At 49.6% G+C, this 13342-nt stretch overlaps 1 protein-coding gene across 3 annotated transcripts in view; it reads left to right on the top strand.

Moving 5' to 3' along the window:
- The window catches only part of LOC134537383 (uncharacterized), a 243491-nt gene that overhangs the window by 193584 nt on the left and 36565 nt on the right, over positions 1-13342 (top strand). For all 3 annotated transcript variants that reach the window (XM_063377748.1, XM_063377750.1, XM_063377749.1), the window contains 4 exons: positions 1114-1257; positions 6494-6662; positions 9658-9771; positions 11676-11924. In XM_063377748.1, the coding sequence (XP_063233818.1) occupies positions 1114-1257; positions 6494-6662; positions 9658-9771; positions 11676-11924 (676 nt within the window). The remainder of the gene's footprint in view (positions 1-1113; positions 1258-6493; positions 6663-9657; positions 9772-11675; positions 11925-13342) is intronic.

Consider the following 13342-nt stretch of genomic DNA (forward strand, 5'->3'; position numbering starts at 1 on the left):
GTGCTTATTTTTTGTTTTTGAAATTATTTTGCTAGTGTGTCAGTTGTGATGGTGTTATATTCAAAGTGTAATATGTGATGTTCTACTAATTCACTATTTCTCGTTTGTTGTGAAGGCAGTAAAAAGTTTCAGTAAAACACACACACATACATACACTCACACATAATCTAAGATGGCTGCTTGCAGTAGACGGAAACCAGATGGCCACTGTAAGTGTTGTAATCCAAAATTGTCACCTGAAATAACGTAATCCAAGATGGCCACCGCGAATCTCTGAATCCTTAGCCCCTAGCTCCTGTTCCCATAGCTACCTGATGTAATAACCTCTAAAGTTATCTGAGAAAACGGCAAGTCATTCAGCAAGACCTCCTATATGGATCAAAAACACTTCTACAGGTTACACTGAGAAAGGAAATGTGAGAGCGTATTGAGATGAATGCGTTTTGCATGGCATGTGTGTGTCATGTGATGCATGTGGTGTGTGAGTGGCGTGAGAGTGTCATGAGAGTGTCATGTGAATGGCATGTGTCTGGTATGTGGTATACGTGATGTGTGTGGTATGTGAGTGTCATGTGGGCGGTGTGTGAGTAGGTGTGTGTGATGTGTGAGTGGCGTGAGACTGTCATGTGAACGTCATGTGAGTGGCATGTCAGGTATATGGTATATGTGGTGTGTGTGGCATGTGAGTGTTATGTGCCAGGTATGTGGTGTATGTGGAGTATGTGGTGTGTGTAGCATGTGTCAGGTATGTGGTGTGTGTGGTGTATGTGGTATGTGAGTGGCTTGGGAGTGTCATGTGTCTGGTATGTGGTGTATGTGGTGTGTGTGGTGAGTGGCAGGGGAGTGGGATATGAGTGTAAAGTTTCTGATATGTGGTGTGTGTGTTGTGTGAGTGTCATGTGAGTGGGATGTGTCAGGTATGTGGTATATGTGGTGAGTGTGGCATGTGAGTGTCATGTGAGTGGGATGTGCCAGGTATGTGGTATATGTGGTATGTGTGTCACGGGAGTGTCTTGTGTCTGGTAATTAGTATATGTGGTGAGTGCGGTATGTGAGTGGCACGGAAGTGGGACGGGAAGGCCGGTGGTGCTGAGGCCCGTGTCCTGTGCGCAGCCACATCAACAAGACGACGACATACGCGGACCCCCGCAAGGACTGGAGCGAGGAGCCGCCCAGACCGCGAGATGTGGAGCTCAGCCGACACCCGGAGCTGGGCTTCGGCTTCGTCGCCGGCAGCGAGAAGCCCGTCATCGTCAGGTACTCCTGCCTGTCGTCTGCTCTCTGCCCCTTGTCATCGTCAGGTACTCCTGCCTGTCGTCTACTCTCTGCCCCTTGTCATCGTCAGGTACTCCTGCCTGTCGTCTGCTCTCTGCCCCTTGTCATCGTCAGGTACTCCTGCCTGTCGTCTACTCTCTGCCCCTTGTCATCGTCAGGTACTCCTGCCTGTCGTCTGCTCTCTGCCCCTTGTCATCGTCAGGTACTCCTGCCTGTCGTCTGCTCTCTGCCCCTTGTCATCGTCAGGTACTCCTGCCTGTCGTCTACTCTCTGCCCCTTGTCATCGTCAGGTACTCCTGCCTGTCGTCTGCTCTCTGCCCCTTGTCATCGTCAGGTACTCCTGCCTGTCGTCTGCTCTCTGCCCCTTGTCATCGTCAGGTACTCCTGCCTGTCGTCTACTCTCTGCCCCTTGTCATCGTCAGTTACTCCTGCCTGTCGTCTGCTCTCTGCCCCTTGTCATCGTCAGGTACACCTGCCTGTCGTCTACTCTCTGCCCCTTGTCATCGTCAGGTACTCCTGCCTGTCGTCTGCTCTCTGCCCCTTGTCATCGTCAGGTACACCTGCCTGTCGTCTGCTCTCTGCCCCTTGTCATCGTCAGGTACACCTGCCTGTCGTCTACTCTCTGCCCCTTGTCATCGTCAGGTACTCCTGCCTGTCGTCTACTCTCTGCCCCTTGTCATCGTCAGGTACTCCTGCCTGTCGTCTACTCTCTGCCCCTTGTCATCGTCAGGTACTCCTGCCTGTCGTCTGCTCTCTGCCCGTTGTCATCGTCAGGTACTCCTGCCTGTCGTCTGCTCTCTGCCCCTTGTCATCGTCAGGTACTCCTGCCTGTCGTCTACTCTCTGCCCCTTGTCATCGTCAGGTACTCCTGCCTGTCGTCTGCTCTCTGCCCCTTGTCATCGTCAGGTACTCCTGCCTGTCGTCTACTCTCTGCCCCTTGTCATCGTCAGGTACTCCTGCCTGTCGTCTGCTCTCTGCCCCTTGTCATCGTCAGGTACTCCTGCCTGTCGTCTACTCTCTGCCCCTTGTCATCGTCAGGTACTCCTGCCTGTCGTCTGCTCTCTGCCCCTTGTCATCGTCAGGTACTCCTGCCTGTCGTCTGCTCTCTGCCCCTTGTCATCGTCAGGTACTCCTGCCTGTCGTCTACTCTCTGCCCCTTGTCATCGTCAGGTACTCCTGCCTGTCCTCTGCTCTCTGCCCCTTGTCATCGTCAGGTACTCCTGCCTGTCCTCTGCTCTCTGCCCCTTGTCATCGTCAGGTACTCCTGCCTGTCGTCTACTCTTTGCCCCTTGTCATCGTCAGGTACTCCTGCCTGTCGTCTACTCTCTGCCCCTTGTCATCGTCAGGTACTCCTGCCTGTCGTCTGCTCTCTGCCCCTTGTCATCGTCAGGTACTCCTGCCTGTCCTCTGCTCTCTGCCCCTTGTCATCGTCAGGTATTCCTGCCTGTCCTCTGCTCTCTGCCCCTTGTCATCGTCAGGTACTCCTGCCTGTCGTCTGCTCTCTGCCCCTTGTCATCGTCAGGTACTCCTGCCTGTCGTCTACTCTCTGCCCCTTGTCATCGTCAGGTACTCCTGCCTGTCGTCTGCTCTCTGCCCCTTGTCGTCAGGTACTCCTGCCTGTCGTCTACTCTCTGCCCCTTGTCATCGTCAGGTACTCCTGCCTGTCCTCTGCTCTCTGCCCCTTGTCATCGTCAGGTACTCCTGCCTGTCGTCTGCTCTCTGCCCCTTGTCATCGTCAGGTACTCCTGCCTATCGTCTACTCTCTGCCCCTTGTCATCGTCAGGTACTCCTGCCTGTCCTCTGCTCTCTGCCCCTTGTCATCGTCAGGTACTCCTGCCTGTCGTCTGCTCTCTGCCCCTTGTCATCGTCAGGTACTCCTGCCTGTCGTCTACTCTCTGCCCCTTGTCATCGTCAGGTACTCCTGCCTATCGTCTACTCTCTGCCCCTTGTCATCGTCAGGTACTCCTGCCTGTCGTCTACTCTCTGCCCCTTGTCATCGTCAGGTACTCCTGCCTGTCGTCTACTCTCTGCCCCTTGTCATCGTCAGGTACTCCTGCCTGTCGTCTACTCTCTGCCCCTTGTCATCGTCAGGTACTCCTGCCTGTCGTCTACTCTCTGCCTCTTGTCATCGTCAGGTACTCCTGCCTGTCGTCTACTCTCTGCCCCTTGTCATCGTCAGGTACTCCTGCCTGTCGTCTGCTCTCTGCCCCTTGTCATCGTCAGGTACTCCTGCCTGTCGTCTACTCTCTGCCCCTTGTCATCGTCAGGTACTCCTGCCTGTCGTCTACTCTCTGCCCCTTGTCATCGTCAGGTACTCCTGCTTGTCGTCTGCTCTCTGCCCCTTGTCATCGTCAGGTACTACTGCCTGTCGTCTACTCTCTGCCCCTTGTCATCGTCAGGTACTCCTGCCTGTCGTCTGCTCTCTGCCCCTTGTCATCGTCAGGTACTCCTGCCTGTCGTCTACTCTCTGCCCCTTGTCATCGTCAGGTACTCCTGCCTGTCGTCTGCTCTCTGCCCCTTGTCATCGTCAGGTACTCCTGCCTGTCGTCTGCTCTCTGCCCCTTGTCATCGTCAGGTACTCCTGCCTGTCGTATGCTCTCTGCCCCTTGTCATCGTCAGGTACTCCTGCCTGTCGTATGCTCTCTGCCCCTTGTCATCGTCAGGTACTCCTGCCTGTCGTCTGCTCTCTGCCCCTTGTCATCGTCAGGTACTCCTGCCTGTCGTCTGCTCTCTGCCCCTTGTCATCGTCAGGTACTCCTGCCTATGGTCTGCTCTCTGCCCCTTGTCATCGTCAGGTACTCCTGCCTGTCCTCTGCTCTCTGCCCCTTGTCATCGTCAGGTACTCCTGCCTGTCCTCTGCTCTCTGCCCCTTGTCATCGTCAGGTACTCCTGCCTGTCGTGTACTCTCTGCCCCTTGTCATCGTCAGGTACTCCTGCCTGTCGTCTACTCTCTGCCCCTTGTCATCGTCAGGTACTCCTGCCTGTCGTCTACTCTCTGCCCCTTGTCATCGTCAGTTACTCCTGCCTGTCGTCTACTCTCTGCCCCTTGTCATCGTCAGGTACTCCTGCCTGTCGTCTGCTCTCTGCCCCTTGTCATCGTCAGGTACTCCTGCCTGTCGTCTACTCTCTGCCCCTTGTCATCGTCAGGTACTCCTGCCTGTCGTCTACTCTCTGCCCCTTGTCATCGTCAGGTACTCCTGCCTGTCGTCTGCTCTCTGCCCCTTGTCATCGTCAGGTACTCCTGCCTGTCGTCTGCTCTCTGCCCCTTGTCATCGTCAGGTACTCCTGCCTGTCGTCTGCTCTCTGCCCCTTGTCATCGTCAGGTACTCCTGCCTGTCGTCTGCTCTCTGCCCCTTGTCATCGTCAGGTACTCCTGCCTGTCGTCTGCTCTCTGCCCCTTGTCATCGTCAGGTACTCCTGCCTGTCGTCTGCTCTCTGCCCCTTGTCATCGTCAGGTACTCCTGCCTGTCGTCTGCTCTCTGCCCCTTGTCATCGTCAGGTACTCCTGCCTGTCGTCTGCTCTCTGCCCCTTGTCATCGTCAGGTACTCCTGCCTGTCGTCTGCTCTCTGCCCCTTGTCATCGTCAGGTACTCCTGCCTGTCGTCTGCTCTCTGCCCCTTGTCATCGTCAGGTACTCCTGCCTGTCGTCTACTCTCTGCCCCTTGTCATCGTCAGGTACTCCTGCCTGTCCTCTGCTCTCTGCCCCTTGTCATCGTCAGGTACTCCTGCCTGTCGTCTGCTCTCTGCCCCTTGTCATCGTCAGGTACTCCTGCCTGTCGTCTGCTCTCTGCCCCTTGTCATCGTCAGGTACTCCTGCCTGTCGTCTGCTCTCTGCCCCTTGTCATCGTCAGGTACTCCTGCCTGTCGTCTACTCTCTGCCCCTTGTCATCGTCAGGTACTCCTGCCTGTCGTCTGCTCTCTGCCCCTTGTCATCGTCAGGTACTCCTGCCTGTCGTCTGCTCTCTGCCCCTTGTCATCGTCAGGTACTCCTGCCTATCGTCTGCTCTCTGCCCCTTGTCATCGTCAGGTACTCCTGCCTGTCCTCTGCTCTCTGCCCCTTGTCATCGTCAGGTACTCCTGCCTGTCGTCTGCTCTCTGCCCCTTGTCATCGTCAGGTACTCCTGCCTGTCGTCTGCTCTCTGCCCCTTGTCATCGTCAGGTACTCCTGCCTGTCGTCTGCTCTCTGCCCCTTGTCATCGTCAGGTACTCCTGCCTTTCGTCTACTCTCTGCCCCTTGTCATCGTCAGGTACTCCTGCCTTTCGTCTACTCTCTGCCCCTTGTCATCGTCAGGTACTCCTGCCTGTCGTCTACTCTCTGCCCCTTGTCATCGTCAGGTACTCCAGCCTGTCGTCTACTCTCTGCCGCTTGTCATCGTCAGGTACTCCTGCCTGTCGTCTACTCTCTGCCCCTTGTCATCGTCAGGTACTCCTGCCTGTCGTCTACTCTCTGCCCCTTGTCATCGTCAGGTACTCCTGCCTGTCGTCTGCTCTCTGCCCCTTGTCATCGTCAGGTACTCCTGCCTGTCGTCTGCTCTCTGCCCCTTGTCATCGTCAGGTACTCCTGCCTGTCGTCTACTCTCTGCCCCTTGTCATCGTCAGGTACTCCTGCCTGTCGTCTACTCTCTGCCCCTTGTCATCGTCAGGTACTCCTGCCTGTCGTCTGCTCTCTGCCCCTTGTCATCGTCAGGTACTCCTGCCTGTCGTCTACTCTCTGCCCCTTGTCATCGTCAGGTACTCCTGCCTGTCGTCTACTCTCTGCCCCTTGACCTCGTCAGGTACTCCTGCCTGTCGTCTACTCTCTGCCCCTTGTCATCGTCAGGTACTCCTGCCTGTCGTCTACTCTCTGCCCCTTGTCATCGTCAGGTATTCCTGCCTGTCGTCTACTCTCTGCCCCTTGTCATCGTCAGGTACTCCTGCCTGTCGTCTGCTCTCTGCCGCTTGTCATCCAGAGGTAGGGTGTTTGCATGGTTGGTGATGAGATTCACCAGCCAGCCAAACATTTCTAGAAAATAAAATTAATGTGACAAGGCGTGCGCCTCCTACTCAGAAGAATTACTTTTTGATCGGGTTCAAATTCAGTTTTCGGATTTTTGAATAAAAATGAATATCACAGTATACAAATTTTGTTCTAAGAGAGTAATTGAAATACTGGCAGTGATTGTTTCGGCCGACAGTGAATGGAATGACGGAGGGCTTGAGAGGAAGTACTCACCGGCAGGTTCGTGACGGAGGGCGGCCCCAGCGTGGACCGCCTGCAGCCCGGGGACCAGATCCTCGTCATCAACGGAGAGGACGTGAAGAGCGCTCCCCGGGACCACGTGATCCAGCTGGTGCGCGCCTGCAAGGACTCGGTGCGGCTCACCGTCTGCCAGCCGCCGCTCGACAACGTGAGTCACTTCCGACACTTGAATCAAGCCTGCCACGACGAGTTTGTTACCTTTGAACGAAGCCTGATTCAATGTAACTAGTTTACAAGTGGCAAGCTTGCAGCAAGCCTGCCACGACAAGGTGCAATCAAGCGTGCCATGACAAGTTTGTTAGCTTGAACGAAGCTTGATTAGATGTAACTAGTTTACACGTGGCAAGCTTGCAGAAAGCCATCCACGACAAGCTTGAATCAAGCTTGCCGTGACAAGTTTGTTACCTTGAACGAAGCCTGATTCGATGTAACTAGTTTACACTTGGCAAGCTCGCAGCAAGCCTGCCACGACAAGCTGCAATCAAGCTTGCCACGACATGTTTGTTAGCTTGAACGAAGCCTGATTCGATGTACCTAGTTTACACGTGGCAAGCTTGCAGCAAGCCTGCCACGACAAGCTGGAATTAAACGTGCCGTGACAAGTTTGTTACCTTTGAACGAAGCTTGATTCGATGTACCTAGTTTACACGTGGCAAATTGCAGCAAGCCTGCCACGACAAGCTGGAATCAAGCGTGCCGTGACAAGTTTGTTAGCTTGAACGAAGCTTGATTCGATGTACCTAGTTTACAAATGACAATCTTGCGGCAAGCTTACCATGGGAAAGAAGGCTTGAATCAAGCTTGAATCGTGCTTTGATGTGTGAAGCTTGCACGGCAAGCCTTATTCAAGTCACGTGACAAGCTGGACGCAAGCTTGCAAGCTGCTGGAGAAGTGTAATCTTGACTCAAATTAACGAAAAATTAGCAGTTCGAGATAAAAATAACGAAACTCAGATTTTACCTTGTCCCGAAATGGATACACCTATTAATTAATTCACACGCAATGGTTGTGTTTCTAGAGCTTTTCCTACTTTGTTTCCTACTGGAAGAGGTGACCTTATAGATAATAGAAGTAGTGATTACTTTAATATTATTCTGTTACATGAATATGGTAGAATTATATTCGAAGTTTTTGTATTTAATAGTTTCTATGCGCTGGACTGGTCTGCTAAATGGAAGAATTGTTATTAAGAATAATTCACATTTACGTGATATTGAAACTGTCGCACAACTTCGAGAACTATTACAAAAATATTCAACACTGTACAAATAAATTGTATCTTTTAAATATATTTCTTATATTATTATTTTTTCTTCTAATGATATGGATATTGAATTTTAACCAAATGTAATTAAACCATCAACGATGAGAGACATAACAATGTTAGACGGTTAGTTTATTTTTCAGCATTTACAAAATTTTGCACCTGATAAATGTCACTTGTTTTCAGCAAAAATTTATATCCCAGTTAAATATTTTTTGGTAAACTGTCTTAATAACGTCTTTAAAAAAAATTATTCGTGTCGACACAAACATTCCGGCTCGAGCCGCTATCGCGCTCTTTTTATTCCAGCCTTAATTAAGGCTATTCACAACATTCGTGGATTTTAAAATTTAATTTTACATTAGTTTAAATATTGAGTATTTTATCATAATGTTCGGCTTAACAATGTCATCCCAAGCTTTCATAGCTGTTGCCGAATAGAATGTGTTGCAAAAACTCACATATGTTCGGAAATTTCATTTGTTAAATGATTTCGCGAAATCTTTCAGCCTCTTCTCCTTTCAGTGGCAGCTGACAATATACTCTTCATATCGCTGTGAAAGCTTATCACCCTTTGACCTTATCTTTGAAAGATTTGTGCAATGGGAGTGCATGACTTGATGTAAGCTTTTGGACATACGCCATTGCATAGCAATGGCGTATGTCCAAAAGCTTACATCAAGTACCCTTTGACCTCGCCATCACAATTCGGACACATGTCTGGGAGCAGCCTTAAAATAATGCAAAAATTAAAAAAAAAAAAGTTCTAATTTTTAACTTTTGCACACAACTGTACCAGCTGTTCCGATCCCTATATATTATTTCAAAAAGTTATTTAAAATAGTAAAGACATATTTAAGGAAGGCGCCAGTTATAAGAGCCTTAAATAAAGTTAAGGAATGAACTTTTATTTCAAAAATTTTTTTGTGAAAGACAAAAATTCGAGTTTTCAGCACATCGACGAAAGCCAATCTTGGATTGCAAATTTCGATAAGTCTATAATGGTGCATATAAAATACCCAACAATTTTTATTACAATAAGCGCGCGTTTACTAACACTTCAACTGAAACTAGTTTTAACAAAATCAGTAAAGCTTTTGCTGTCCAAATAAATACGCCATCAAAAAATTATCACAAAAGCTTTACGGCATGTAACAAGTAAATTTATAATATACTTTAAATAATGATAATAATTACGATCTTACCAACTTTTACACATATTCACTAAAGCGGAAAATAAAGTAGCCGTAAAATGAAAATAAAATAAAATTAAGAGCTAACACACATCTAAAGATAATAACCATTCTATAAAAAAAGGGGGGGGGGGGGTTGTCTGTAAAGTCGGTTTACGGACGATAATTTTACGTGATAACGTCATAAGAAAACATTGATGAAAAATTGCATACTTTTTAATTTTCAAATTTTATTTACAGTTTTTTTGCAAATTTAATTTAAACAATTTGGTTTAAATATAATCACGAACAATTAGTTCAAAAAAGCCCGCCTTAACATGTTTGATATTATAGAAGATTTTCTCGCACGGTGGTTGTGGCCGGTTCTTGCACGCTCGGCTCAGGCGGAACGTGAACAATGAGTCGTGCTTTTTCGTGAAGTACAGCCGGCGTTCATCTATTTAATAAGACGTTATCACGTCAAAAAATAAAATTATTAAAAACTAGCCTAAAATAATTGAAGTCTGGGAACGGTCTGAAGGCCAGTAGCTCAGCGGGCTTCATCATACATGTTGACCGGAAGAAAGCAGTCCACAAGAGTGCCCAGGTCAGCTCGGATGTGAGTGCACGTGTTGCTTCTCCACAAGAGTGTCGGGGCAGTGGTCCAGGGGAGAGGAACTGCGACCGTGTCTCCTCGTGGTTGCAGTCGGCGCGGAAGTCGGCGCTGCTCAGCGCCTCCAAGAAGGCCAAGCTCAAGTCCAACCCTTCCCGCGTGCGCTTCGCGGAGGGCGTGGTGGTCAACGGCTCGCCGCTGTTCCCGGTGAGACACTGTCACCCACCTCCCTTCGCCAGTACCCAGGGGCGAACAACAGGGGGGGGGGGCAAGGGTATTTTGCCCCCCCCCCCCTCTGAAACCTTGAAGTGGGGGCAAACGGGGGCAAAGAAATTGCTGTGTAGTCAATTTTTAGATAATAAAACTGCTTAGATAGCACCATTTTCCACCTTGAAATACAAATTTTCCCGGGGGAGGACCCCCGGACCCCCCGCTTCAATACGGGGGATCGATGATTCTGTATAACAAGGTATATTGCCCCCCCCCCCCCCCTTTGGAAATTTAGTTGTTGCGCCCCTGCCAGTACACTTCACTTATCCGCGAGTGTTGGAGTGAGATGCAATCCTGGCATTCTGCACCACCAGCTGACACTGACAAAGTAGGAGAGGTGTGGGATCTTCGTACTCAACCGGGAGGGTTGTAGCTCAAGAACCACTTCTAGATGTACTTTTCCAAGCAGCACTTTGTGCGAAGTCTCTGTGTCTGCCCTCACCTAGCTTCAAATTTGGAGACGTCCGGCGCTTATTCTGACCTGGTTCGTAACACACCTGATGATACCGCTTCACGCTAAGAAAAAGCCCTGTTGGCTCCTAGCCTAACGGTAATAATCCCTAGACTTGACTTAAACTAATCGGCACTATGTTCTCGTCCTTTGTTTACAAGGATCTGTCCTCTCCGCCGACCTGCTGTGTCCCCGCTGGACACCAGGGGTGCGGGGGATGACCGTCTTCGGAGCTGACGATACGAACACACACACACACTCGAAACGGCACGTGGTTACCATTATATCAAGACTAACATTCATGCGTCATGCAACATCTCTCAAGTGTCACCAGTTCTCAACGATAGTCCCGGTGATATGCCCATTCCCCAAAATTTTACTTGCAAAGCAACACACGATGTTTTGTTTACGAACGCTGACAATCACGAGAAATTGTTCGCAAACACTTGGCAGAACAACATGAGGCAGTAGAGTTGGTATTACATTTTAAGACAAGTTACATTGCACAAAGATGTCCACTGTTTTACCCGTCGTCGTTTAGTTCTGTTATTTCATCCACGTGCTGGCGTTTTGTTCATTTTCCGTGTAACAATGTTCGCTAATGGAAAACATCCATTGTAATTTTCTGTTTTGTGTTTTGCGTGTCTAGAGATGCGCACAGATGTCGCAGATGCGTAACGGATGTGGAGGGATCACCCCCTGAATACACCTGGAAGTGCTGAACATCCAGTCCCCCAGGTCGCTGGAGGGAATACAAAACTTTGTTCCTCAGCATTGCTCGTCAGACATCTTCCCATACATTCCGATTTTTTTCTACGAGGGACTTCAGTACATTATTCATGAATTAATGTTACCTTGTCATTAGAGGCGTTCTTTCAGCTTTTTACTGTGGGTTGGCCAGGCGTACCGGAGTCTGGGGGGTATGGAATGCCCTCACCTGTAAAGGGGTTCTTTCCTGGGAAATAAAAAAAATAGCCTTAAATTGTTGGTTTTTTTACAGACAATTTTCACCACAAATCACAAAAAAAAAATGCTAACATTCTCTATTTTCCCTAAAAGATTTATTGTTAAATAATTCACAGTCAAACAATTTGAAAAGAATATATAATTTACACACAACTCAAGAGTAAGTCTGTCTTCAATTGATTGAGTGATCTTTCATGAAGTAAGCAAAAATCAAGCAAACGAAAAGCATAATGAAGACAGTACCGTGCTTTTAAACTTTTATTTGATTGTGAGGTGGCTGAATACCGGGTTTTGACAATTCCGGGGTGGCAACTATCTTCCCTTGCCGCCCCCGAATTTAGCCTACACTTGTCATTTGTTCAAACAATGGCATAGTGCCGGTTGACAAGCTCACGGACTAGCAGCCACGTGGGCACGTGTGCAGCCCTCGACCTTCTCGCTGGGCGACGCGGCGCTGCCCTTCATGCCCAACGTGCTGAAGGTGTTCCTGGAGAACGGCCAGACCAAGTCGTTCAAGTACGACGCGACGACGCTGGTCCGAGACGTGGCGCAGTCGCTGCAGCAGAAGCTGTGCCTGCAGGCGGCCGAGCACTTCTCGCTGGTCGTGGAGCACGTCAAGAGTCTGCGGCGCAACAAGCTCACCCTGCTCGACCCCGACGAGCCGCTGGCCAGGGTGCGTCTATCTCGCTCCACCTCTGCTGCCTGCTCCACATCCACTACCTGCTCCACCTCCACTACCTGCTACACCTAGACTACTTGCTCCGTATCGACCACCTGCCCCACCTCGACCTGCTCCACCTAGACTACCTGCTAAACCTAGACTACTTGCCCCACCAGGACTACCTTCCCCACCAGGACTACCTTCCCCACCACAACTACCTTCCCCACCACAACTCCCTTCCCCACCACGACTACATTCCCCACCACGACTACCTGCTTCACCTAGACTACCTTTTCCACCACGAATACCTTCCCCACCATGAATACCTGCTTAACCTAGACTACCTTTTCCACCACGAATACCTTCCCCACCATGAATACCTGCTTAACCTAGACTACCTTTTCCACCACGAATACCTTCCCCACCACGAATACCTGCTTAACCTAGACTACCTTTTCCACCACGAATACCTTCCCCACCATGAATACCTGCTTAACCTAGACTACCTTTTCCACCACGAATACCTTCCCCACCACGAATACCTGCTTAACCTAGACTACCTTTTCCACCACGAATACCTTCCCCACCATGAATACCTGCTTAACCTAGACTACCTTTTCCACCACGAATACCTTCCCCACCACGAATACCTGCTTAACCTAGACTACCTTTTCCACCACGAATACCTTCCCCACCATGAATACCTGCTTAACCTAGACTACCTTCTCCACCACGAATACCTTCCCCACCACGAATACCTGCTTAACCTAGACTACCTTTTCCACCACGAATACCTTCCCCACCACGAATACCTGCTTAACCTAGACTACCTTTTCCACCACGAATACCTTCCCCACCACGAATACCTGCTTAACCTAGACTACCTTTTCCACCACGAATACCTTCCCCACCACGAATACCTGCTTAACCTAGACTACCTTTTCCACCACGAATACCTTCCCCACCACGAATACCTGCTTAACCCAGACTACCTTTTCCACCACGAATACCTTCCCCACCACGAATACCTGCTTAACCTAGACTACCTTTTCCACCACGAATACCTTCCCCACCATGAATACCTGCTTAACCTAGACTACCTTTTCCACCACGAATACCTTCCCCACCACGAATACCTGCTTAACCTAGACTACCTTTTCCACCACGAATACCTTCCCCACCATGAATACCTGCTTAACCTAGACTACCTTTTCCACCACGAATACCTTCCCCACCACGAATACCTGCTTAACCTAGACTACCTTTTCCACCACGAATACCTTCCCCACCACGAATACCTGCTTAACCTAGACTACCTTTTCCACCACGAATACCTTCCCCACCATGAATACCTGCTTAACCTAGACTACCTTTTCCACCACGAATACCTTCCCCACCATGAATACCTGCTTAACCTAGACTACCTTTTC

This window comes from Bacillus rossius, chromosome 12 (assembly GCF_032445375.1).
Source record: "Bacillus rossius redtenbacheri isolate Brsri chromosome 12, Brsri_v3, whole genome shotgun sequence".
Lineage (NCBI taxonomy): Eukaryota > Metazoa > Arthropoda > Insecta > Phasmatodea > Bacillidae > Bacillus > Bacillus rossius.